Source organism: Balaenoptera borealis, assembly GCF_965194805.1.
Source record: "Balaenoptera borealis genome assembly, chromosome: 3".
NCBI lineage: Eukaryota > Metazoa > Chordata > Mammalia > Artiodactyla > Balaenopteridae > Balaenoptera > Balaenoptera borealis.
Genome location: NC_138866.1, coordinates 123,540,935 through 123,566,921, shown reverse-complemented (window position 1 = coordinate 123,566,921; position 25,987 = coordinate 123,540,935). Strand labels below are relative to the sequence as shown.

General features: G+C 52.5%; 1 protein-coding gene across 3 annotated transcripts in view; it reads left to right on the top strand.

Moving 5' to 3' along the window:
* The first annotated feature begins 5,471 nt into the window (after positions 1–5,471).
* Positions 5,472–25,987, top strand: part of PSTPIP1 (proline-serine-threonine phosphatase interacting protein 1) — a 41,905-nt gene continuing 21,389 nt past the window's right edge. Inside the window, exon 1 of one of the 3 annotated variants that reach the window (XM_082387704.1) lies at positions 5,472–5,820. In XM_082387704.1, the coding sequence (XP_082243830.1) occupies positions 5,788–5,820 (33 nt within the window). In that variant the 5' untranslated portion in view covers positions 5,472–5,787. Of the gene's footprint in view, positions 5,821–24,631; positions 24,786–25,987 lie in introns of those variants that run through there. The other 2 variants (XM_082387702.1, XM_082387703.1) reach the window with 2 other exon arrangements.

Here is a 25,987-nt window from a genome sequence, read left to right as displayed (position 1 = left end):
CCCCCATCCCACATGGCCCCTCGTCCCCGTACTTCCTCCTCTGCTACTGACTTCTCTTCTCTCCCCTCCCTCCTCATCATGCTTCTGCTCCAGACCCTGCCCTGGCCCCTCACCTCCAGCCCCACACTCTAGGAAGGAAAGACTCCACTTAGGATGGAACTCTGACAAGTTAACTTAACTCTCTGAGCCTCAGTTTCCTTATCTGTTGGATTAGGTGAGACCTCAGGCATGTGACGTGCTTAACACAGGGCCCTGGGCAGCAGTGAGACCCCAGCAGGCTACCGCTGTCGTCCTGGAACTCCCTTGTTGCCTGGTCTCACCAGTGAGCTTCTTCTGGTTAATCAGGACCCAGCTCCCCTCCTGAGGGAGGACTTCCCAGGCAGAGCCCCTTTCTCCTTGCACCCACTGCTGTCCTGCTGTTCGGCACATTTCCCCACCTGGGCTGCCTCCCCCCCGAGACAGGCAGGAGCCCTGCCTTGTTTGTTTCCAGGTATCCAGACAAGGAGGCTCAGTAAATGCTGGTGGGTGCTCTGCAATGGAGCTTGTTCTATTCTGGGCCAGGGTAGCTGAGGTCGAGAGTGGGAGACCCAGCCCAGTGGACCTGGCCACCTGGGGGCACCCTACAGGCATTTCCCCCAGGAACAGTGGACCACAGTGTTTGGGTACAGGAACATTCCAGTTCAACCATGGGGTAGGTGGGGTGGGAGGGCACCCCACATCCATGCCAGCATCATGGCAGTGCACTCTGCTCCTCCAGGAAGGAAGGAGATACATGTGTCACCTGGCCTGCCTAGAGAATGGCAGATATTATCAAGACAGCATGTTAGCAATAAAAGGGCCAAAACAAATGTCCCTTGGACCAGTGGTGATGCTGTTTCCAAATGAAATTCGTGGTAAGGGCCTTCTGGATTCCTAATGTCACCAAGGAGCTTTGAAATGCTCTTTTTCTACAGCCCCTTCCCCTTTCTAGAAGGCTCCAAGCTATTGCTTAAGATTCTTCCTGTATGAGATGAGGTTGAAGGGTAGGCTGGGGGCAGATCATGCAGGCCATGTAAGGACAATGACCATTGTTCTAAGAGCAATGGGAAATCATAGCAAGGTGACAACGGGAAGGTGATGATCAGATTTGGGTCTGAAAATGTCACCCTGCTGTGTGGAGAACTGACGGTAGTGAGCAGGGTTGGCTACAGGGATGTGCATCTTGAAATTCTTAATAATATTATCTTTGGATTTGTATTTTTAAGTGAAGTCTGATGGGACAGTGACGCATGGTTTCAGGGCCTGGAGCCTCGGCTCATGCGTGGTCCCGTCTCCTACTACCTCCCCTGATGGGGTCTCAGCTTTCCCCTCCCCACTCCTGCCTAGCAACCACTGCCACCCTCTGCCCCCAGCAGGAACCTGGTGCAGGTGTGGGGAGGCTCAGGGTTGCCTGGTGGCATCTCAGGATGGGGCACTGCAGTGGCTGTCCCTGTGCTGTGCTGGCAGCACCATGGCGCATTCAGCAGGTGACTCAGGACGGTGGGTCTCCTGCTCACTTCTGCTCCAGGTACCTAGGGCATCCTGGCATGAGTTTGCAATATTCTTGGGGATCACCCTCCACCATGGGAAAGGTAGATGCCTGCCTTGACTTCTCTGCCCCTGGCTGGGGAATGCAGTCTGGTGACTGGCAAGATGGGAAACCCAGCAGCTTGGGTCTCCTACAGAAGTGAGTCAACAGATGCAGGGTGCTTGTCCTTCACGTATTCCTATGCCCAAGGGAGTGTAACATTAAATAGCAAGTGAAGCACCAGGACAGGTTGAGAGAACATGGGAAAGGAAAAGACTTTATATTTTAGGACCTTTAATGGCAATTTTTCCCTTACCTTTTTAATAATAGGCCCCATACTTTCATTTTGCATTGATGCTGCAAATTACATAGCTGGTCCTGATAGAGAGCATTCAATGAGATCAAGCATGTAAAATACATGCAGGCCCTGCAGGCAGTAATACTCCCTTAGTGCTGGCTAGTATTATTGTTTTTGTTGTTTATTTAGCTCAAAAGGATGGATGAAGTGGCTTCAGGAGCCGAACCCCGCCAGAGGGCTTGCTGTGGCAATCAATGTAATAACTGATTTTGCATTTTATTCTCAATCCTCAGACCTACTACCTCTTAAATTCTTCAAGTAGATGTGTTCAAATGTCATGCAAAACAGGATGGGGCTCTGCCTGCACAGGGGGACTCCCCCCTTTAAAAAAAAGGAGAAAAGCTTGCCTCAAGCACAGCTGCCCAGACCTCAAGGCAAATTGTGTTTTGACGCAATTGCGATTGTGATTTTCAGGACTGGATTCCCCTCCCCGGGGGAGCTGGTGATGAAGGGAGGCCTGAGAGCAGTTCCCTTTTCTGAGCGGAGCTCAGATGACTCCGTCCTGCTCCTCCACCTCCCTGATGTCCCACCAATCCATCCCCTCCTCCCTGCCTGCCCATCTAGGCTTCATCCCTCTCTCAGAGTTATAACAACACCTTCTTCTTGTCTCACCCCCTCCCAACCACTTCCCCTCTGGAGAGATCTTTCTAGAACCTGTCTGTGGGTCCTCCAGGGCAGAGACCAGGTCTGTGTCCTCTCTGGGCCCCAGTCCCAGCAGGGCCTGCCAGGAGTTGGTACCCAGCAGTGTTTGTGGACCTGATGGAGAGAAGGCTGTGGTGGTCACGGTGGTTGGCTCCCAACACCCCTAACACCCCAATCAAGGCATCCCCTTCCTGAGGCCAGTGACGGTGGTGTATGAGCATGTGACTCGGTCTCATTCTGGCCAGTGAGACACACGGGGAGGTCTCCCGGGAGACTGGGTGGGGAGGACTTTGGAGAAAATGAGACAAGGAGAGGGGTCCCGTTTCTTCCTCTGTGGCTGTGTCTGGAATTGTAGACCAGAGCCGTTGCAGATGGAGGAGGGAGAGAGTCAATGAGGAGAATCACAGAGAAACTGAGCTGGGGCCCTAAGGCACTTCACCTGGAGGCCATGCTGCCTCCAGACCCCTTGTGTGGGTGATAACACACGTCCTCCATGTCAGACCCTCTGGTTTTATGTTCCTTGCGGCCAAGGCATCCTCAATGGGTGCAAATAACAAAGTGAACCTGGAAGATCACGTGCCAGGGCTGGACTCTCACCCAGTGGCACCACCAGCCCCAGCAGCCTCCCTGGACTCAGCTTTTCCAGCTACGGATCAGGGTGAGAGGTTCTGGAGGCAGAATTGGAGAAAGGAAGGATGAAACCCATTGTTACGAGAGGGCTGTTGATTACAGACACCTGTGAAGGTTAAGACATGGGCTTTGGCATCAGGCAGACCTGGGTCTGAAGCCTAGCGCTTTATTTACTGGCCTTGGGTGAGTTGCATAAACCCTTTAGTTTGCTCCTCTGTGAAGTGAGGATGATGATAACGTGAACCCCACAGGATGGGGTGAGGACTAAGTGAGGTGGTCCACGTAAAAAGCTTCAGCAAGTGCTCCAAAGCCGAGCTGGCTGTTCTGGTGGCCCAAACTTGGGAGCCGCAAAAGGTGAGGTGTGGGGAGGGAGAAGACCTCTCTGCCGCAGAGTACTTTAGATTGATGTCTCCTGTTACTTCCTTCCCTGGTTGCTTCAGCCCACAACCAGCATGGCCATCCGTCCGGGGCTGCCCTGACTGGACCAGAGCCGCTGGGAAAGGAAGGCCTCATGTGTGGGAGCCTTGAGATGGACCTTGGGGGATGGGAGGATTGGCGCAGGGAAGGAAGATGAAGGAAGGCATGTCAGGAGGAAGGCTGGGGAGCAGAGGGGCAAAGTTGTGGAGGTAGGAGTAGAGAGGGTACCTCTGGGGAGAAGGAAGAGGCCTGTTTGGAGCAGAAATTTGTGAGGGGTGATGGGAGGAGCCCCTGGAGAGGCAGGGGAGAGAACCTGGCTATGAAGTTTCCTGCTGATAAGAGGGTAAGAGCCATCTATCGACAGAAAGTTTCTAGTCCGCCTCCAGAACTAGAAGCGTCACCCCATTTGGTAGATGGAAAAACCAAGGCCAGGGAGGCTGAGTCGGTGCTATCAGAGGTGGTGATACCATTGGGATAAGGAGCAACCTCAGCACTTGGCCTTCGGGGTTCAAAGTTATATTTACATTAGCTGTCTTCAGTTGCAAGCAACAGACAACCTGACTGGGGTGCCTTCAATGCTGGAGATGTTTATTAGCTTGACCCCAAGGATTCTGGAGGTAGGGGGTTACCAAGGTAGCCCCACTGCTCTGCAGCTCTCTCTGATGTGTTCTCTCTTGGGTGGTTATTGCAGAAGCGTGGGTGTGCCCCATCTCCAACCCTGGGCTTGCATAACTGGCACTTGGGCTCTTAGCTCTCTCCTGCGGCAGCTCTCATCCGTCTAATCACCACCAGTCAATGGTAAGGGAGGCATCGCCAAGGGTGGTGATTTGTGGACGAGCCTGATTCATCCCTTCTTGCGAACCCACCCTGGGCTCTGGCCCCCCTGCCAATGTCTTCTGCTGAGTGGACAGGCCCTGGCTCCCCAGGGCGGTGTCTGGAGCTCCAGCCCAGGGTTCTTCCCAAGTTGATACCAGACAGAGCCCCCAGCACCCGCCCCATCAAAACCAGAAACTCCAGTAACGTTCTCAACACTGTGTCTTTTCCAAAGACTGGGGGTGACAGATGGGGAAACTGAGGCTCAGACAGTTGGAGGGTGGATTAAGTTCCCTCTGAAGGGTAGGGCCCAGACAGAACAGAAACTGGGGCCTCAACCTGTCTTTTCAAACTCCCACGTTTATGCCTTTGTAATCCTGTCTCTCTCGGTCCAACCACATTCTTCCAGCCTGAAGACTCCATCTTCAGAGGGGGGCTTCCTGCCCCAGAGAGTGTCTAACCTGGGGACTTGGAGGGAAGGCAGTATCCATAGGCTGTTATCTCTTGGCTAGTTACCTGCTCACCCCATTTCTGTTCTTTCACGGCTCCCCCCAGCACACAGCTCTGTCTGCGCCTAGACTATGAGCTCCTTGAGGGCAGGATGTGGACTGGGGCAACGTTCACCCAGGGTTTGATGATGTTCTAGGCTTGGGTGAGCCCCTCCCTCCCCGAAACGGTTTGCTGGTGAGGGGTGGAGAGTCTAGCGTCTCTGGACCTGGTCTGGGGCGAGGCTTGGGGTGGTAGGTGACAGCACCTGGGTTCCTGCCCTCCTCCTTGCCCACAGCTTCAGTGGGCCTCAGGCTCCCTAAGTTTATGGCCGCTGAGAACGGTCCAGCTAGGGCATCGGAAGGAGGCAAGTGGAGGCAAGCAGCAGGGTGGCAGATGGCAGGCGGGGCTGCACAGGGGAGCACAGCGGCTCCACTTCCTGTGCGGCCGCGGCCCTGGAGCCTGCCCTGGGGGAGGTTGCACAAACCTACCTGCACCGGCCCCGGGCTGCCTCTCCCACTGGCCCCTGCCTCCCCACACCCCGGGGCTGGCATCCCTGCTCTCAGTCCTGCAGCCTGCACTGTGTCCTCCGTCTCCACGGGGCTGGTGAGGGGCCGGGCCGGACGCTGGGACCCGCCCTCCCATCACTGGGCACCAGTCCTTCCTCATTTTGCTGCTGATTCTAGCCCCAAACAAAACAGGTTGAGCCCTTTTCCTCCCTCCAGCAGTCTCTGGCTTACAGCTGCCTTCTGAGGCACTGCAGACGGCGCCGGCCTGGAAGGGGGGCCCTGGGCCAGCCCTGCCGGGACGGGGACGGTGCGCCTGGCTCCTGGCCCTCGTTCAGCCCTGTCTGTGGCAGGAGAGGGAGTTTTGCCGTGGCAGTCGGCTGAGGAAGATGCCCCAGCTTCAGTTCAAAGATGCCTTTTGGGTGAGTGAAGACGGCTGTGGGTTTGAGCCAGTGGCGTGCGCCCCGGGGAGGCCAGCCCCGCCGAAATTTCCCCGGGGCGGTGGGTGGGGATGCGGCTCCAAGTGGGGGTTTTCTCATAAAAATAGTGGTTGACTTTTGGGCTTTATCATCGTGGAGGTGACTTGGGCTGCTTCTGAGTCGGGAGAGGAAGGGGGTCCTCAGTCTGGGGTACTGATTTCTCTGCAAACTTCAACACAGTGAGTGGGGGATAGTCTCTGTGCTCCCAGGGCTGATTTCTCCCCTGAGTGACCCTCTCCCCACAGCAGGAACTTTTTAGGAGTGTCTGATATATGGGTGGGAGCTCGAGGAGGTCTTGTGAGGCGAAGGAGGAAGGGGGTCACAGGTTTGGGGACCAGAAAAACTTGACTTTGGATCTTGGCTCTGCTATTTAGAGGCTGGACAAGTCATTTTACTTCTCTGAGTTCCATTTTCCCCCATCTATATAGTAGAGAGAGCTATTAATAAACATACCAACTGGATGGGAGGGTTAAAACAAGGTGATGTAACAAACTCCCCCGCACCTTGCTGGAGCACCAAATGGGAATTCTCTTCCCCTCACCCAACCCCTCTTCCTTGCAGACCTTAGGGGTCCTTTGAGGAGGCAACAGGGCTGGGCAATTCCTCGCTGGCTTTCTTAAATCCAGAGCACATGTAAATCAAGCCTTTTCCTTGTGAAATTCCAGCACCCAGCTGGCTCGTGGGGGTGAAATGCTTGGCCCAGGCCACACAGCCCACAAGCCCAGTTTGGACCCCAGATCCCTTCAGCTTTTTTCCAGCTGTCTCTCAAGCTCCCCCTCTGCTCCTCAAGCTCTGGCTGTTCCCAGTGGCTCACAGGAAAAAGCTGAGACCTCTCTGGTTAGCGCTGGGGAATGTGGCTGTCCTGAGGGATCCCCTCCAGCCCTGCAGAGGACACCTGGCTCTTTGATCACTTCGCACGGCCTCAGTCGACAGCCTGGCCTCCCTGGGCCCTTTCCTAGGGCCTCCGGCCAGGAGGACGAAAGCTAACGAGCCAGGTCTTCCTTCCCTTCCAGGCCACGCTCCGCTTGGGGCCCGTGGCCAGCGTGTGAGTGGCCTGCTTCCCGCTGGCACTGATCGCACAGTGGGCAGAGGGATGCCTCTCTGGGCCTCCGTTTCCCCATCTCTACAAAGAGGGGCTGGAACCGGCCCAGAGAAGCCAAGGGAGGCAGACCTGGCTCGGCCCATTCCAAGCACCAGGCTGGCAAATGGGGCCCGTGCGAGGGGCAAGGGGTGAGGGGCTGCAGGGGTGGGGAGACAGGCCAGACAGTGAGCCATTACATCACTGCTCTGACTTAAAGTGCAAAGTCTGGGTAAAGGACAGGGCCTGAAAATCCAGGTGCTCAGTAGCCCAAGGCAGGCCAGGACACCTTGACTATATTTTAGCTCCAGGACATCTGTCCCAGCCCAGAGCCCCTGGGTCCACCTTCTCTAAGACAGAGCTGGGCCAAGGAATAGCCCTAAGGCAGGATCTGGGCAGCGGGGGATGGTACATGAGGGAGAGCAGGGTATGGTGGCAGCAGCCCACCTGTGGCAGCTTCCTGAGCGGTATCCCGCCCACGCTCTGTGCTCTCCCCACCTCTGAGCTGCTGCGGGCTTCACGGCCTACAGGTGCCCCCTCTCCGTCACTGCTGGCTCCCGGGGCCTGGGGTGAGGGTGCAGCTTCCCTAGGGAAGGCTGGAGCAGAGTGGGAGAAGTGGCCAGTGGGAGCCTTTCACACTGAGCCTGGGCAGATGCCCCAGAAGGTCGGTGGCAGCACCACTGCCCCCAGGGCTCTGAATTCTAACACCTCTCACTGGCGCTCAGCCCCGCCCAGCCCACGAGGACAGCTAACAGTTACTGAGCATTAAAGATGTGCCAGCAGCCCGTTCTCAGGACTATGTATCTATTCACCCATTTAAACCAAGGAGGTAGATGCTAGTGTTATCCCTATTATTCGCAAAAGGAGGCTGAGGCACAGAGAGCCTAAGTCATTTGCCCAAGGTCACGTAGCTGGGATGAAACCGGACAGGTTGGCCCCAGTGTCTGGGCTCTCACCCAGGTGCTTCATTGCTCTTCTAGCAATAGGGCCCATCACTGGATCTTCGGGCCACATTGGTGGAGGAGGGAGAAAAACTGTCCTTCCCACCTCCCAGAGAAGTAAGATCAGATGAGGTCCATAGAAGTCTTTTAAAGCCCAGTTTACAGACAAGTCTGTAAAACAGAAGACTTAACGATCTAACTGCCATGGGGGTGTTAGGGACAGGGCCCCGCCTGCTCCTCCCCCTGGCTTTCCCCCACCCCAGTCCAAGGCGCACCAGCTCATTGTGAGGAGGGAAACAGAAGTGTTTTCTGAGGAGCTAAGAGCTTGCATTGAAGCTTATATACTTTACTCATATGAGATGCCCTATAGCGGTTAGGGCCCATGAACTCTGATTTTACCCACAATTATAACAAGCTTGGCTGTGTGGTCTTTTAACCTATACATACAGCAAATAGTAGGGATCTACATTTGGTTAAATACTGGTGGGCCTGAACTGTTAGAGACGGTTTCACAGATAGCTGGTAGCCTGATAGCAAGAGGAGACAAAAAAATTATAAAAAGCAGACATAGTGGTTCAGAAGTGGTGGGAACATTCAGCCTGGGAGCAGACCAGTACTGTCCCTCAGTAGGCCTACATTTGCAATTTTGCCAGTGTGGCCACACAGTATTTATTTATAGCCTGCGTTTATCTTCAGCAGAACATTCAGACGCAGACCGCTGTGGGACTGAGGCAGGGGCGGTCCTGGCCACAGGGGGAGGGAAGGGATCATTTGATTTCTGTTATACACGCACAGTGATAAAGAACATCACAGCTTCGCAGGAAGTCTGTGGCTGAGCCTCAGAGCAGGGGCTGTCGGAGAGACAAGGTTGAGGACGAGAATACCAGGTGCTCGAGCTGAGGGGGCCTTAGAGCTCATATAACCTGACTCAGCACCGAGCGGCACAGAAGCCCCCAGAATGTGGGGATACCACCCCCCTTCCCCAGTACACACAGCTTTCCTTGCCAAACTGTATTGCACGAAACACCTGTCTGCCTCCTCAGTATAGGGCTGGCGAGTGCGGTATGTGTTCAGTCAATGTTTATAGAATAAGTGAATGAACAGTAAATGCATCCACGGTCCTAATGCCTTCCTGAACCTATCTTCTCCTTCATTTTACTTTAGTTACATTCTGCAAATGTTTGTTGAGAAGGGTTCACTACCAGGTAGTCTAAGCTGGGCCTCCGATCCTCACCCTCACGTCCAGTCAGATGAATGAGACTGTCTTGCCCTCAAGGAGGCCAGAATCCAGTGCTGGAGACTGAGCTTCTCTGATAACACGGCCAGGCACGGGGCACACCCCGAGGGGTGCTCCGAGCTGCGCTTTCCCCTCCTACCTCCTCATTGCCTCCCAGACCTATATGTCCAACCGCCTTTGCGAAGAAGTCACTGGATATTGCTTCAAGAGGGAAAATCTAGGTTTGGACCAGGTTTTATTAAGATCCACATCCTGTCCCACTTGGGGTTGTTAAAAGGAAAAGTAAGGGCTGCATATACTACCTCTCACTCCCTGCTCTTCCCTCCCTGCCGCCCCGGCTTTGGGCAGGAACCATCAATGGGGACAGAGAGAACAGGCCTGAACTTTTCCCTCTGACTTGAGGTCACATCTCTCCCCTTTGAGGCTGGGCTCCAGCTTCATCTGGAAACCTCTGTGCCAAGCTGGGAGGAGCTGAGCTCCCCAACAGAGGACAGAAGGAGGTACCACATCCTGGGGTGGGGGAATGACTCACCCAGGATGCACGGGGTGAGGGTGGGGAGAGGGGACTCAGGCCCCATGTGTCTGATCAGCTACTGTTGCCTCTTCCCCTTCCCAGTTCTGAGACTCTGAGGTTCCCCACTGAGGAGGAGACTGAGGTGGGGACAACCCTCTTTTCAATATAATTCTGTTTTGAATGTGTGTGGGCCTGGGTATGATTTCCTCATCTTCAAAACACCATTGTTAGTGACTGCATGGTCCTCCAGCTGGTGGATTTGGTGGACATGCTGTGATTTATTTATCCAATCCCATATTGTTGGACATTTAGGTTACTGCCAACTATTTAGTATTCTGGACAGTGATGTATGGGGTAGATCTTTGTGTATCAAGGTTTTGCACTTGAGGACTACATCTTTGGGTAGCTTCCCAGAAGAGGAGGCATTCCTGGGTGAGAGAGTGGGCCCAGTTCTCTAGCATTTGGCACTAGCAGTCACTTTGGGACCCCTCATAGTCCTCTGGCTGGGCAGGAGCCTTTTCATCCAGGAAAGAGGGACCAGAGTGACCTGGAAGGGGCTGAGAGGACTGGGCCTGGAGGGGCTCTGCTGGGAACCTAAGCCCACTCAGGCCTTGTGGGTGGACTTGCAGCAGGGCAGGGTCCTGTGGCCTTGAAGGCTGAGGGGGCCAGTGGCTGAGGAGGGGGGTCCTTCCGAGAAAAAGGGGATTGTAGAGGCAGGAGGTGGGAGAGGGAGGCCCCTGGCTGTCCTTCCTTTGCCGCCACCTACTGCCTTCCCAATGTCTCCCTGGCCATGGCTGTCAGAAGGGATGAGGATGGACTCTCTTTCTGTGCTGGCTGCAAAGCTCTTCAAGGCATGGTGTTCTGTGCAAAAAGCATAGAGCCAAGTGGTGTGTCTTGCATGCGACCTGTTGTGAAAAGTGGGGGAAATAATAAGCATTTATGTCGGCACAGGCTTGTATTAGCAATGAGAGTCTCTGGAAAGACACACAGAGAACTAATTAAAGTGATGACCTTGGGGGGAGTCAGAGAAAAGAGACTGATGGGTTACAGGGCTGGGTGGCAATGAGCGTTGTCACTATGTATCTTTTTATAGTTTTTAATTTTTGAACCATGCAAATGTATTACCTATTGAAAAATTAAATTACACAACTAAAAATGAAAAAGAGGATGTTTATTTCCTGTTCTGTGAAGATTTTTTTCTCTGAGTCCCAGCTACTTAAATCATCCCCAGAGGAGTGGCTACAGTGCCTGTTTGTTCAGTGCCTATTAGGCGCCAGGCACTGTGACAGTCATTCCATGTGTGTCCCCAAACCCACCCTGCAGGGAAGGGCTTGCCAACATCCTCCCGTCTGCAGAACGGAGGCATGGGCAGGTCAAAGGCCTAGTTCATGGTCCTACGTCCTGGACAGAGCAGGGGCACCCACCTAGCTCTGTTGGACCGCATCCCGTTCTGCCCCTGACTCCAAGGAGATTCACCAGTTCTTGGTTCAGTTGTAACTCCTGTTGGATATAAGGGTGACTCCCTATATGTTAACACTGGTTTCCATGGTTTTGGAAGTAATGTGATTTTTCTCTCCATAATTTTCTGCAAGTGATCACGGATTACGTATTTCATTAAAAGGAAAATATTTAAAAACACAACTAAGCAATTTCTGTTTTCAAGGCCAAGATGGTGTTTTTAGGCGACATTTGTAGCTCGATAGCATGAACTCTTCCACGTACTCTGTGCACACTCTGTGGTGCGTGTGCCCCCTGGGACCTGAGAACTTGGCTCCTCAGCGCCCACTCCACAGGCCGCGGTTGGCTGTCTAACGGCGATAGGTGACTGCAGAGGTCTGTGGTTGTGGCTGCCCTGCTGTTGCGATGCCTGCAGATTCTCTCCCGTAGGATTTCCTGGCAGCAGTGTCCTGGGCCAAGAACATAACCCACACCTTTGATTTTATTATTGGTGGAAAACAAGATCTGCTTCTCAAGACCCTCTTTTTGGTCTTGGAACCTCTTTTTGGTCTTTGGTGTCCAGGAACTCATGGACTTTTCCTGACTGCTCCTGGCACCTCCCCCAAGCTGGGGTTGCCAGCCCCTGGGATGGAGAGGGAGGGCCTTGCTTGGGTTTGGAAAGGTTGGTGAGGATTTGGGACGTGGCAGGAGGGCAAAGGGTGCTCCAGGTGGAAGGAGTGGCACAGGCAAAGGTGTGGAAGGGGGAGAGGGCACAGTGGGTTTGCAAGGCGGTTTTCTGGCCCAGAGGACTGCGTAAGGTGACTGGTAGGAAGGGGAGGCCCTTGCCGGCTTGTGAAAGGTCTTGACCAACCTTGAGTGAAGGCAAAGATGCGTTCTTCCTTTTTGCACCCTCTCCAGTGACGGATGTTTCCACTCATGCAAAGAGGCTTGGAGGCTGCAGGCTGTGGGTAGGATGCCCGCCCACCTCGCCTAGAGCCTGGCTGACGCTGCAAACCACACGATGGAGGGAACGTGTTGTGGAAACTGAAACTGCCTCACTTCCAGCTAGAGAGAGTGGTACCCTGTGCCCTGGGGGCTGCCCATGCTAGGGCTCCCTGCTGGGCTAGCTCTGGAAGGTCCCTCCCTCATGGGCTCAGTCACTCCCTGTCTTCCAGTCTCAGAAGGGGAATAGGCCTCTTTGAAGCTTCCACCCTCACTCGCTGAGGGGGACCTGGAGAACCCTTTCCCCCCTCTGAACTTCAGTTTCCTCATCTGTAGGACGTCAGAGTGATTCTCACCTAAGATAAAGGCTTTGAAGTTGGAGAGGCTCAGGGGACCACATTCTTCTGCTCAGCATTGGGAGTTAGCAGACCAGGAACAGATCCCAAGGGATCCCCACTTATAATTGGATAGGCACCTGCAGGGTGAGCCTCATATGTGGATCCTCCCAGTCTCAGGCTGCCTCCCAACTCTGTTCACCATTGCATATTAAATTCCACCATTAGAGAGTCATTCCTATGGCTTCAGGAGACAAGATGCAATAGCCCCATGAGGTTGTTATTCTTATTCCTGCTTTATAGAGAAGACTGAGGCTTATAGAGGGGATGTGGACCTGGGGATGCCACCCCGTTGGACTTTGGGGCTGCTGGGCTAGGCCTGGCTGCTACCTTCCCAGGCCAGTTCAGAAAGCCCTTGGCGTCAGTGAGAGTGTGTGGTGGTTTGCCGAGACCTGGTACCCTGAGCGATGGGTGACAGAGGAGGCGGGTGAGTGACATCCCCTTCTGCTGGTGTTGACAGGCCACCCACTATTGGGCAACAGGAAGTGTCTGCTGGTGCTCCAGAGACTAGCAGCCCGGGTGGGGATGGGGCAGCCAGATGGGATCAGGGCTTCCCAACTGCAGAAATGGAAAAGCAGAAGCTGAGCTATACTGGAGAGGAAAAGGGGGTGATGGGCTGAGTCAGGAGAATGCTTGACCTGTTCAAGGGACAAGGAGGCCTGTGTGGCTGGGGCAGAGTGATAGAGGTAGACAGTAGTTGGAGATAAGATCAGAAATGTGACAGGGATCAAAAATCCCAGCCCAGGCACTGCCACAGGTCAATTGCATGCAAATTTCAGGGTGGAGGAGCAGTATTTTTCAAAGTTCTCCAGTTTCCAAAGTGCCGCCAAGGCTGAGAACCATTGGTGTAGATCACTGTGGTGTTTCGGATGCATTGCTGTTGCTGACAATGAGCATATATCTGGCTTTTACCATTTACGTGACCTCATCTGACTCACTTGTGAATGAGTAGAGGGTAGAGGGTTGTTTTTTTTTTTAACCTTATAACCTTATACAATTACTTTTTTTGTGGTCAGTATACGTAACGTAAAATTTACCATTTTAACCATTTTTAAGTGTGCAATTAAGTGGCATCAGTACATTCACAATGTTGTACAACCATCACCACTATCTATTTCCAGAACTTTTTCAAATTTCAAACAGAAATTCTCTACCCCTTAAATAATTACTCCCTATATCCCTCTTCTCACCTCTTACTCTGCTTTCTGTCTCTATGAATTTGCCATGCTAGGGACCACATATAAGTAGAATCAGACAATATTTGTCCTATTTCATTTAGCATAATGTTTTTAAGGTTCATCCATGTTTTAGCATGTGTCAGAATTTCATTCCTTTTTATGGCTGAAAAATATTCCAATCTACGTATATACCTCATTTTGTTTATCCATTTATCTGTTATCGGGCACTTGGGTTGTTCCCTCATTTTGAATATTGTGAATAATGCCGCTATGAACACAGGTGTACTAATACTGGTTTGAATGCCTGCTTTCAATTCTTTTGGGTATATACCTAGGAGTGGAGCTGCTGGATCATATGGTAATCCTATGTTTAACATGTTGAGTAACTGCTAAATTATTTTCCCCAGCAGCGGCTCCATTTACATTCCCATCAGCAATGCACGAAGGTTTCAAACAAACAAACAAAAAAACCCAAAAAAACAAAACAATGCACAAGGGTTCTGATTTCTCCACATCTTCACCAACACTTGTTATTTTCTGTGTGGTTTTTTCCCCCAATCATAGCCATCCTAGCAGGTATGAAGTGGTATCTCTTTTTGGTGTTTTGGTGTTTTTTTTAAACTTTGCCTCTTTATTTTATTTTTTTTAAGTTTATTTATTTATATGGCCATGCCATGCTGCATGCAGGATCTTAGTTCCCCTACCAGGGATTGAACTGTGCCCCTTGCAGTGGAAGCTCTGAGCCTTAACCACTGGACTGCCAGGGAAGTCCCTCATTGGTGTTTTGATTTGTATTTCCCTAATGACCAATGATGTTGAGCATATTTTTTTATTTTTATTGGCCATCTGTATATCTTCTTTAGAGAAATGTTTATTCAAGTCCTTTGCCTACTTTTGAATTGGGTTGTTTATCTTTTTGTTGTTCAGTTTTAAGAGTTAGTTTTTGTATATGGTGTTGAGTCCAACTCCATTCTTTTGCATGTGCATATCCAGTTTCTCCAGCACCATTTGTTGAAAAGACTGTCTTTTCCACATTGAATGGTCTTGCCATCCTTGTTGAAAATCAGTGGACCATATATGTGAGTGCTTATTTCTGGCTCTCTGTTCCATTCCATTGGTCTGTATGTCTGTCCTTATGGCAGTACCACACTATATTAATCACTGTAGCTTTGTAGCAAGTTTTGAAATCAGGAATTGTGAGTCTTCCAACTTTGTTCTCTTTTTTTTTTTCTCAAAATTATCAGCTATTGAGGTCCTGAGTTGAGGTGTTTTTATTTTTTTAATTTTTTAAAATATAGTTGATTTACAATGTTGTATTAGTTTCAGGTATACAGCAAAGTGATTCAGTTATACATATTATATATTGATATATTCTTTTTCAGATTCTTTTCCATTATAGGTTATACAAAATATTGAGTGTAGTTCCCTGTGCTATACAGTAGGTCCTTGTCGGTTATCTATTTTATATATAGTAGTGTATATCTATCTGATAATCCCAAACTCCTAATTTATCCCTTCCCCCCTTTTCCCCTTTGGTAACCATAAGTTTGTTTTCTATGTCTGTAGATCTATTTCTGTTTTGTAAATAAGTTCATTTGTATCTTTTTTTTTTTTTTTTTTTAGATCCCACATATAAGCGATATCATATGATATTTGTCTTTGTCTGGCTTACTTCACTTAGTATGATAATCTCTAGGTCCATCCATGTTGCTGCAAATGGCATTATTTCATTCTTTTTATGGCTGAGTAGTATTCCATTATATAAATGTACCACACCTTCTTTATCCATTCATCTGTCGATGGACATTTAGGTTGCTTCCACATCCTGACTATTGTGAACAATGCTGCTATGAACATTGGGGTGCATGTGTCTTTTTGAATTATGGTTTTCTCTGAATATATGCCCAGAAGTGGGATTGCAGGATCATATGGTAGCTCTATTTTTAGTTTTTAAAGGAGCCTCCATACTGTTCTCCACAGTGGCTGCACCAATTTACATTCCCACCAACAGTGTAGGAGAGTTCCTTTTTCTCCACACTAGATATGTTTTCATAGGTGAGGAAACTGAGGTTTGAGCCTTCCTGAGGTTGCCAACCTGGACTGGCCACCAGTCTATGACAAACCCCCTATAACTCTCCCAAACCCGGACATACTTGGGGATGGTGGGCTCCTCCTTACAGATGCCCTACCTCTGGCCCCCTGAGAAGGCCCATGACTTCTGAGCTTCCTTGAGGCCCCACCAGCTCTCACTCTTCAAGGAGGATTGTCCCACAGGCTGGGGTCACCGACTTCTTCAGAGGATCATGAGAAGGCCCTGAGGGAATTGATGTCCACCCTGGCCTGGGCCTGCCTAGACCTGAGGGGCCTTTGAAAATCAGGACTTCTGACCCCCAACTGCCCAGATGGCAGCCACTGAAGCAGAAGGGGTCCTCTTCTTTGTCACCTCTTGAATGTTTTCCTTTCATTTGGACCAGCTCTGAGCCCACTCTCCCAGGCCTGGGGACCCCAGACTGCAGGTAGTAGGAAGGTCCAGGAGGTCAGCTGGGGTCAGTCCACGCAAGCAGGGTTGAGGTGGTAGGCAGGGAGGGGATCAACACAGAAGTCTGGATCAGTGTCTCTGGAGCTGTCATGAATACTAACAGCTTGGGCTGTGGGGGTCTGCACAGCGTAGGGCAGCACCGTAGTAGGTGCTGTGCTAGCGTCTGCAATTTTTCTCAGTCTGACCCAGAAGAGGATGGAAATTGACACTGGAACCAAAGGAACAGTGTGGCTAATTCCAGGGCCATGGGAAGACCAGAGGCTGAGACTAGGTCTTGGGTCAGGGCGGGAGCTGCCATGAGCCCGCTGGAATTTTATTTTAGTCCTCAGATCACCCCCCAACCTTAGAGGGACTGCAGATTCACTGAGGGGAGGAGTCTGCACTCCAGGGTCCAAAGGTCTTGGTTTGAGTCCTACCAACGTATGGGTGCAAGTGAGGGGCTGAGTGGGAAAGGTAAGCAGTGAACGGTTCCAGAGAGCACAGGCTTCCCTCAGGCAGCCCCAGCGCCCCAGAACCCTGGAGGTGGCATCTTGCTCCGCTTAGAGATGTGTTTTCCCACAGTGCTGCTCTATGCCGGATGCACACTGGCTGTGTTGGGCAGGGTGAAGCAATTTCCCAGTCTCCAACACAGAACCCTTGCTTGGAGGGCGCCGTCTTTGCCTCTCACGCTGCCTTTAGAACCCGATGCCCTGCTTGGACTCCACTGCATTCACGGTGTGGCCCTGGTGAGTCCCGCCACTCTCTCAGCCTCTGGCTCCTTGTCTGTATTAAATCATTACTGTGGTTAAAAGGTAGACGTGGTGAAATGAATGTTAACGGCCTAGGGCAAGAAGCCCCACCTATAGACCCTCAGCAGGTACAGGAGCCCAGGAAGCCCCTGGGCTTGGAGGGCGTTGCAGCCAGAGTGCAGGGTCAGCTCTGAGGCCCAGAACCTACCAAGGCCGGCAGAGGAGGCTGAGGGACCTAATCCAGGGGCTGTGGGTGTCTATTCCTGCCTTTGGGGAAAGGTGTGAGGAGCGGGGATTCCCTGCAGCCCCAGGGGCCCATCTCTGTCCCTTGAGCAAGTCTCAAGCCCAGAGGAGGCTGCCAGCCCTCACCCTGAAGCCATTCACAGCTACCAAGCAAGACGCCCCACGTCAGCCCGGTGAGGGCTTGGAGTCCAGTGTGCGTTCCACTATACAGGTGAAGAAATTAAGGCTGAGAGATCGGAAGCAAGCAGTCGATTGGATTCCAACCAGCTAGGATTCAAACCCAGCTCTCCTTTTTTTATTTCCTTTCTTGGTTTACTTTTACCTGATATGTACTAATCACCATGGCCACCATTTTCCAGGAGCTCCTTAAGTGTCAGCGTGCCCTTTGTTGGGCTCCTACATATATTATATCATTTAGTCCTCAGAGCCCCAGGGAAAGTGGACAGTGTGTTCACACTCATTTTACAGAGGAGGGAATCTGTGCACAGGAGGTTAAGTAACTTGCTCAAGGTCACACCATCTGTGTGCATGGGACTGGCCAGGACTAGGACGCAGTGCCTAGGGTCTTCCTACACCCCCTACCTGGACTTTCTCTTGTGGAGGTGTTCCCTGTGGGCCATCCTCTGGCAGGTGTAAGAGGTGTGGGAGGGGTGATAATTGGGGAAGGGGACGTGCAGAGACAGCGCCTGGGCCACAGATGCCGGTCCCCAGTCCCTGGCCGGTCACTTACAAGCTGGAGCCCGTGCAGCAAGGAGCCCTGTGCAGCTGGCCACATGCAGGGGATGGTCAGGGCCTGTCCTTGCTGACGGGTCAGAGTCTCCTCCGGGGCTCAGCGTCTGGGGTGGCTCAGGTCCCTTCTTCCCTCCAACCACCTTCCCTACCTGCCCTCAGCCCTGGCCACTGCTGGATCCTATAGGCACGCCCCCCAACCTGCGCCTAATCAGCTTGGTGGGGGGCACTACAGAGGAGCTGTGTGACCTGGGCAAGTCACTCACCTTGCTGAGCCTCCGTTGCTCACCTGTGACGTGGGGCAGTAAGGGCACAGTCCTGACACTGCAGGCTTCTCTGGGAATTAGAGGCATGGAGAACACTGGCCTCTACCCGTCCACATCCCTCCCATCCTCTTCCCTTCCCCTGAACTTGGAACCTGGCCCTGGATCCTCGTTACCTCCGGGAGGGTCCCACCACTTGGTCTGCCTGACTCAGGGCTCCGCCTCAGCTGGCCTCAGGCTACCTCTTCAGACACCTGCTCCAGCCCCTCAGACCCCTCACTGCTGCTCCTGCGGGGCTCCTTAGACCCCTCACTGCTGCTGCTGCGGGGCTCACGGCTCTGAGCATCAAGCTTCCGGCCTCCCAAACCCGAGCGGCTCATCCCCACCTCCAGGCCTCTTCCCCAACTCGTGTTCACTCCCTGCCCCACCTCTTGTGCTAACTTCTACACATTTTGGTTTCATAAAGCAGGAGGGAGAAGTGGGGGATCGAGCTGGGCCTTTAAGAGCAGAGGGGAAGTGAGATGTACATCACAGAATGGGGGAGGGCAGTGCAGTAGAGGAGGCCCTTCCTGCTTGACGCTGCAAGAGGCCTATTTAAAAGAACAAAGTCTGAAGCGGCATGGCACACCCACACAATTGCTGTTTGAGCCTGGACAAGTTACGTAACCTCTCTCATCCTCGCATTCTCCCCGGGTCGGTATTACTGAGATAAGAGGCCCCAGGTACGCACAGTTGGTCCCCTTCTGTTGCTTGTGTTGTTCCCCTGGTCCCCACACCCGGCTCTGTGGGATTCCTGAGAGCTCCTGAACATTCACAGGGCTCCAACAGGGCCCCTGAAGGCTGCAGGTAACCATCAGTCCCCGGCCTCCAGATTCCCCAAATCTTGGGGCCCAGCTGGACCCCAGGTCAAGGGCCTGGACGTCTCAGGGGCCCATCCAGCAGGGCTGCTTGAGTAAGGGGCCCTCTAATGCCCAGGGGAGGCCTCAGACTGGGGCTCAGTGGAGAACTAGAGACCTCTGGAAGCTCATTTCTGATCCCAAGCCCCTATCAGCCCAGCTGAACCCCGAGTAGCTCATCTAACCACACTCAATGTGCTTTTGTTCCTTAAAAGTAAGCTTTCTTGGCTCTCTCCCTTTGACACCTATCCTGGGCCATCTTAGAAAAGCTGTAAATCACCCCACATTTGTCTGCTTATGAATGGACCCCTCCAGTCTCTGAGTCAGGGGACACCTAGACCCAGAACACCTAGTTCAGCACATCACCTGAGGCTCGAGTCCTCTCTGCGGGATTCCTAACCTGATTATAGACCCTGGCGATGGGGCATTCTCCATCCATCAGAGCGGCTCACCTGTGTTGCACATTTGGGGCCACTCGGGCTCTTGGAAAGCCCTCCTTTGTACTGATCTGGAGTTGGCCTCTCTGGGGGCACCAACCACAGACACTCCCTCTGCTCCTGATGGCCCCACAAAGGTCTGCAAATGACCACATTCCCCAGTGGCTCCTCAAGGGCTGAAACTAGGGAACTTCTCTTTACCCAACCCTCCTCCTGGGGTGCTCTGGGTAAGCAACCGGCTTGCTCACTAAAGTCTCTGGTCCATCCATCCATCCATCCATCCATCCATCCATCCATCCATCCAAGCCATACGTGGGTGTCTGGTCCTTTGCTTTCCCTCAGTTTAGCAGCCAATAATGGTGGAGATGCGGGGTACTAGCTGTGAGGCAGTGGAAAGAGCCCGGCTGCTACTCACTGACTTATCCTCTCTGAGCCTCAGTTTCCTTATCTGTACAATAGGGATAATAATACATTGTACAATGAGGTATCACCGCACACCAGTCAGAATGGCCATCATCAAAAATTCTACAAACAATATATGTTAGAGTAGGTATGGAGAAAAGGAACCCTCCTACACCGCTGGAGGGAATATAAAGTGGTACAGCCACTATCAAGAACATTATGGAAATTCCTTAAAAAACTAAAAATAGAGCTACCACATGACCCAGCAATCCCACTCTTAGGCATACATCCGGAGAAAACCATAATTTGAAAGGATGCATGCACCCCAATGTTTATTGCAGCACTATTTACAGTAGCCAGGACATGGAAGCAACCCTAATGTCCATCGACAGAGGAATGGAAAAAGAAGATATGGTACATATATACAATGGAATATTACTCAGCCATAAAAAGGAACAAAATAGTGTCTTTTGCAAAAACATGGATGGATCTAGAGATTGGCATACTGAGTGAAGTAAGTCAGAAAGAGAAAAACAAATATCGAAATATCACTTATATGTGGAATCTAGAAAAATAGTACAGATGAACTTATTTGCAAAGCAGAAATAGAGTCACAGATGTAGAGAAAAAAACTTATGGTTACCAAGGGGAGAAGGTGAGGTGGGATAAATTGGGAGATTGACACTGACATATGTACACTGCTATGTACAAAATAGATAACTAATGGGAACCTACTGTATAGCACAGGGAACTCTACTCAGTGCTCTGTGGTGACCTAAATGGGAAGGAAATCTAAAAGAGAATGGGTACATGTATATGTATGACTGATTCACTTTGCTGTACAGCAAGAAAGTAACACATCATTGTAAAGCAACTATACTCCAATAAATATTAATTAAAAAAATCTTTAAGCAGATTGAAAAATAAAACTTATATAACTGTGAAAAAAAAAAAAAAAAAAAAGAAAAAATAATACATTGTACAAAATAGAGGGGACAAATCTGTCTGGCTTATTTAAAGGTGCTGGATAATGAGTCATTGAATTGCAAACAAATGGTCTGCTGTTCTCCATGGGGCAGCTCAGGAGCTGTCATAAAGCCACGTCAGCTCGAGGGCCTCCCTAAGACGCTTCCTCAGCCTTTGTCCAGTGTATTTGCTGAGTGTTGCTGTGCAGACCTGGGCACCAGGACCCAGTAGGCAAACAGACCCACGTTCTGCCTTCAGGGGGCTGCCTTCTCCAGAGTTCAGTGCTTACTACCTCAGGTGTGCTGACAATCCCAGTGGTTTGGTTTCTCAGCCCACAGCAGACAAGCAACAGTGGACTAGTTGTTAATAAACCAGCCACGGTAGGCACCTTGGCCGCAGAAAACTGTTAAACTGCGGTGAAGGGAGAGGGCAAAGCAGCCCGGGCACCATGCGGCCTGTAACCACGTTCAAAATCGCAATCCTTGGCTTCTGGGGCTGCCTGAGATGAAGGGAGTAAGTCCAGTCTCCCTGTTCCGTCTCCTCTTCACTAGTAAAAGGTGATTTAAAAAAAAAAAAAAAAAGAAAGAAAGAAAGAAAAATGTTAGAAAAAATGTATAGGGCTACCTTGGAGGTCCAGTGGTTAAGATTCCACGCTTCCACTGCAGGGGGCGCAGGTTCCATCCCTGGTCGGGGAAGTTCTGCATGGCGCCTAGCAACCCAAGAGCACGTCAGTTATTAGGAAGGTGTTTGACAAGCATGGCTAGCATTTTACAGAACGGTTTCTGAACTTGGTAGGGTGCAAGCAGGAAACTTAATGTTTTTCCTTCCACCTTCCAAAGCCGCTGGTAGCTCTCCCTTCCTCTACCCTGGGCACGTGTTAGAGCGTTTCTAGTCCTTTTCAGGTCTAGCTCCCTCCATTTCCACCACATATCAAAATCTCACTCTTGTTCACTTGAAAGCTTCCCAGTCTCCCCTCTTGGCCTGTGACTGGAAGCCGATGCTGGGGACAGAGAGCAGGTCGTCTCTGCGCTCTCCGTGTTCTGCCACCTCCACTGCCTGCTGCTTCTGTGTCTCCACAGGCGGCGTGGGGCGCGGGCTTGGAAGCTCTAAAGGGGTGAAGTGTCTTATTTCCCTGGTGCTGCTGTAGCCGGTGGGACGGGTAGCAAACGCACACAGGTCAGCTCTTCCTCTCCTGGCTGTCTCGGCGGGTTCTTTGGTGACCTGGCGTATCCCGCTCCGTCCCCTGCAGCTGTCCACGTCTGACCCCTCCCAGCTACTCCCCACCGTCCATTCCACGCAGCTTCTTTCGGGGGCTCTTCCCTCGCTGTCAGGCATTTCTCACCAGCAGAGGCTTACTACAGGCAGCTCTTCCCAGCCACCTTCCCGGCCTCCGCTTGGTTCCCAGGAAACACATGGCGCCAGTTCCCAACTGCTCCCTCCCCAGGCCTCACTCCCCTCAGGCAGCTCCAGCCCACCCCGGGCTTCCGACTTCTCTAGGTAAGATGCAGCCATGGTTGCCATGGCTTCCAAAAGCCAGCAGACAGACAGCAGCCTCTCTGCTGGAAAGGCAATTGAAGGTCACTTCCTCTCCCTAAACCTGTTTCACAGTCAGGAGGCCCCAGAGAGGGCAAGGGACTTTACTAAGACTACCCAGCTTCTTCCTGGCAGATCAGACCTGGTACCAAAACCCAGGCCTCTCCCTCTAAGGTTAGAGGTTTAGCTGTCCCCTGAGGGACTTTATATTCTGGAATTCCACGTAAGGAAACATTTGAAAAGGCTTCTGCAGCCTTTTAAATGGACCCTCTGGTGGGGGAGGGTGTGTGGTAGGGAGATAACTTGTTTTTTCCAGCCTGGCGCATCTGGGTTCTGTCTGGTGCGGGGGTGAGAGGCAGGCAGGGACAGGGTAGGGCGTGGGGAGCTGCCACTTGCTGAACAGCCACTGAGCCTGGGGCTTTGCAGAGAGTTGAGGGAATGAGCCAAGATCTGGTCTGGGAGAGCTGGGTTCAAATCCCTGCTGTGCCCTTCAGGGCCCCTGAGCAGATTAGGTAACCTTTCTGGGTTCCATTTTTCTCATCTGTAAAATGGGGGTAATCCCGGCTCAGGGCAACCTCTGACCTTACGTTTACTATTCTCATCTGTGTACATTATGTCAGTGGCTTCTCAGATCAAACCTAGGTGGTGGGAACAATTAGGCTTCTTTTTACAGGGAGGGAAGTAGAGGCTGAGAATGACCAGGACCACAGGGTGGGGTGTGAACCCGTATCTGGTCTGCTGAACTCTGTCCAATCTCTCAGGCCAAGCCCGGGCCCCCTCCCTGACTGGGCGGCCAATCTGCCCTGATAAGGCTGTGCCCTAGAGGGTGGGTTATCAGGGCCAGGAGAGGTTGGCCTCTGCCCTCACTTCCTCCATGAGGAAACCAGGTCCCGAGAAGGGAAGTGGCTTGCTTGGCACCCTGGTCTCTGTGGCCTAGCCCATGCAGCCACCAAGCATTGTATGGGTGTAAAAAGGAGGAAGTGGCAGTGTGTACAAAGGCCAGTGGGGGCATGGCAGGGCCGGGGCCAGCTGGTGGGCCTGGACCGTGGCTTACAGCCAGAGCCACCCAGAGAAGGGAGCAGGTGGGCCGCCCCTGAGCACAGCCCGGCACTCAGGCCTCCCGCACGCTGCCTTCAGGCTGAGGTAGGACTATGCTTCCTCCTGCCAGAGTTGTCCTGAGCACCTCCTCCTGCAGCCCCGATCTGACCCCTCTGCAGAGAAAGGGAGGCCCAGAATGGCCACACAGTGCGGGCGGCAAGGCCTGGGTTCCCACATCTGGCTTGAGGGAAGTCTCCCAAAAGAGGGGACCGCACCTGCCTGCCACCTGGCGCCCTCCCCTGGGGTGGATCGCCCTAGTGCCACATGGTGAGGGTGGGGCCTCCGGCTGCTTGCCAGCTCTCAGCAGCTCGTCTGCAGAGCCAGCCCGGCCCTTCTCCAGGGTGGCGTTCCTCTGACCCAGCCTGGGCACAGAGCTGGCCTCTGTGAATCCATGGTAACTGAATGACAGACGGAAACACAGCTTTGGTTTGAGGCAGAGAGAATTTGGGAAATCATTTTCAAAAGTTTTTTTTTTTTTTTAATCATTTTTTGATGTTTCAAAATGTAAAAGAGTTGCTCGACTGGCTATTGAATGACTGATGTCGGTATGTGAGTTTGGGAACAAGCTGACCTGGGTTCACATCCCAGATTCTGATCTTTACCAGCTGAGGAACCTTGGGCAGTCACTTCCCCTCTTTTCCTCCTCATCACCGTCCTTACCTCCCTGGGTGTGTGGTGTTTTCAATAAGAAAACAGCTGTGATATTCTTGGTATGGTGTGTGGCAAGTGGACTCAATAAATAGCAATTTCACAGAGGGCAAGGCCACAGGCAGGTCTCACGTGACAGAGGCTGCAGGTAGACAGAAGGAGATGGGAGGCCCTGTCTTCTGGTAGCTTCTGCACTGTGGAAATGGCAGCCTGAGACTGTCAACAAGGGCCCTGACAGGGAGCCCTGGACACCAAGAGGGTGGAGCTGGGTAGGTGCAGGGAGGAAAGGCCAGGATGGGCCCCCTGGAGGAGGTGACTCTGGTGCTGGACCTTAGACAGTAAGCCTGCAGGACTGATTGATTAAGTGACTGAATGATTGGTTAGTTCATTTCCTCAGCAGTTTCCTGAGTCCGGCTGTGCCCAACTCTGAGCCATGAGTCAGAAGCCCTGGAGGAAGAGGCAGTGGTGGGGTGGAGGAGGGGTACAGGCTGGCAGGGAGCAGCCCCCAGGGAGTCAGGCACTTCCTTGGAACAGTCTAGTCACTTGTGACGGTGGTTCACTTGGCCAAAGCCCCTGCCGGCACCAGTGTGCTCTGAGCAGGGGCTGGACCAGACTCTCAAGCCTGCAGTGCTTTGGGGACTTGAGCTCCTGAGGACCCAGCCTGCAGGACCCCTCTGCCTGCCACCTCCTCTAGAATGGCCAATGTAGGTTTGCTTTTGCTTCTCTTTCCACTCTGGGGGTCTCAGTAAGGACAGTGGGGTTTCCCTGGGGAGTGGGAGCCGGGCATGGGGCTGGGAGGGAAGAGCAGAGCGTCCGCTGCAGGGCTGGGCTTGGTCAGCGTCTCCCTGCTCAGGCCCCCCTCCCAGAGGCATCGGGGAGTAACAGCAGGTGCCCTGCAAGTCCAAATCCTTGTCCTGCCTCCGCCTGTAGGACCTCAGGCAGGTCCTTCCCTTCTCTGGGCCTCAGTTTCCCCAAGGACTGAGGGGCACTGGACAAGATGCTTCCCAGTTCTGGTGGTCTATGGAATTTGGCCCTGAATACTGGTGTCCAGCTCAGAGTGACCCTCTTGAGGGGGAGGGCAGATCCATTTTCCTCCCTGGCTGCCACAGGCTTTAGTCCTGGGGGTCCGGAGGGAGGACAGAGGCTGAGGGGCAGGAAGCTGTGGTCTGCTGCCTGGTTAGTAGGCAAGTGGCCCGTGAAAGCTACAGAAATGGAAGCCTGGTGCACACCAGCCTGGACATTGCAGTGGACAGGCCTGCAGGGGTTGGGGGGTTGACTTCCTCCTGCTGGGGTTCTGAGTAGTCAGCCAAGGCCCAGGCCTGCTGCTTGTCACCCAGTGGGCAGCTGAACCTGGGTCTCAGGAATTTCTAGTGCTGCTTATGGAGGAGGGTATGAGCTTGGCATCCTAACCATCCTACAGGCCTGCAGATTCCATTATTCTGAGTTTGCTGAAGGTGGGCTGGGCCTGGCACGGGGCCATCTGGAGCAATTTATGGCATCTCTGCCCTTCTCTACCACGTCTGATTCTCCTTAGACCTTGAAGAAAAACACCTTCTCCTCAAGTACTACCTCCCGCCCCCAACTTCCTACACCAGCAGCTCAGAACCCACTCCAGGGGTGAGAGTCAGATCAACAGCAGGATGAGTGGCAGAGAGGCAGCTGTGTCCTGAGAATTCTCCAAGATGGCCCTCTCCCCACCATCCTGGCTAAGAGGCGGACCTAGGGTGTGCTGGGTGTCCTGGGGTGCTAGGTGTGTCCTAAGTGTGTGCTAGGATGTGCCCTAGACCTGACCCTCAAGGCCCACCTCAGCAGATGGGTGCAGGAGCCCGGCGTGGCATCTGGTACACAGCAGATGATCAGGGAACAGCAATTGCTCTTGTCTCTGCAGAGGCTCTAGAGTGCAGGG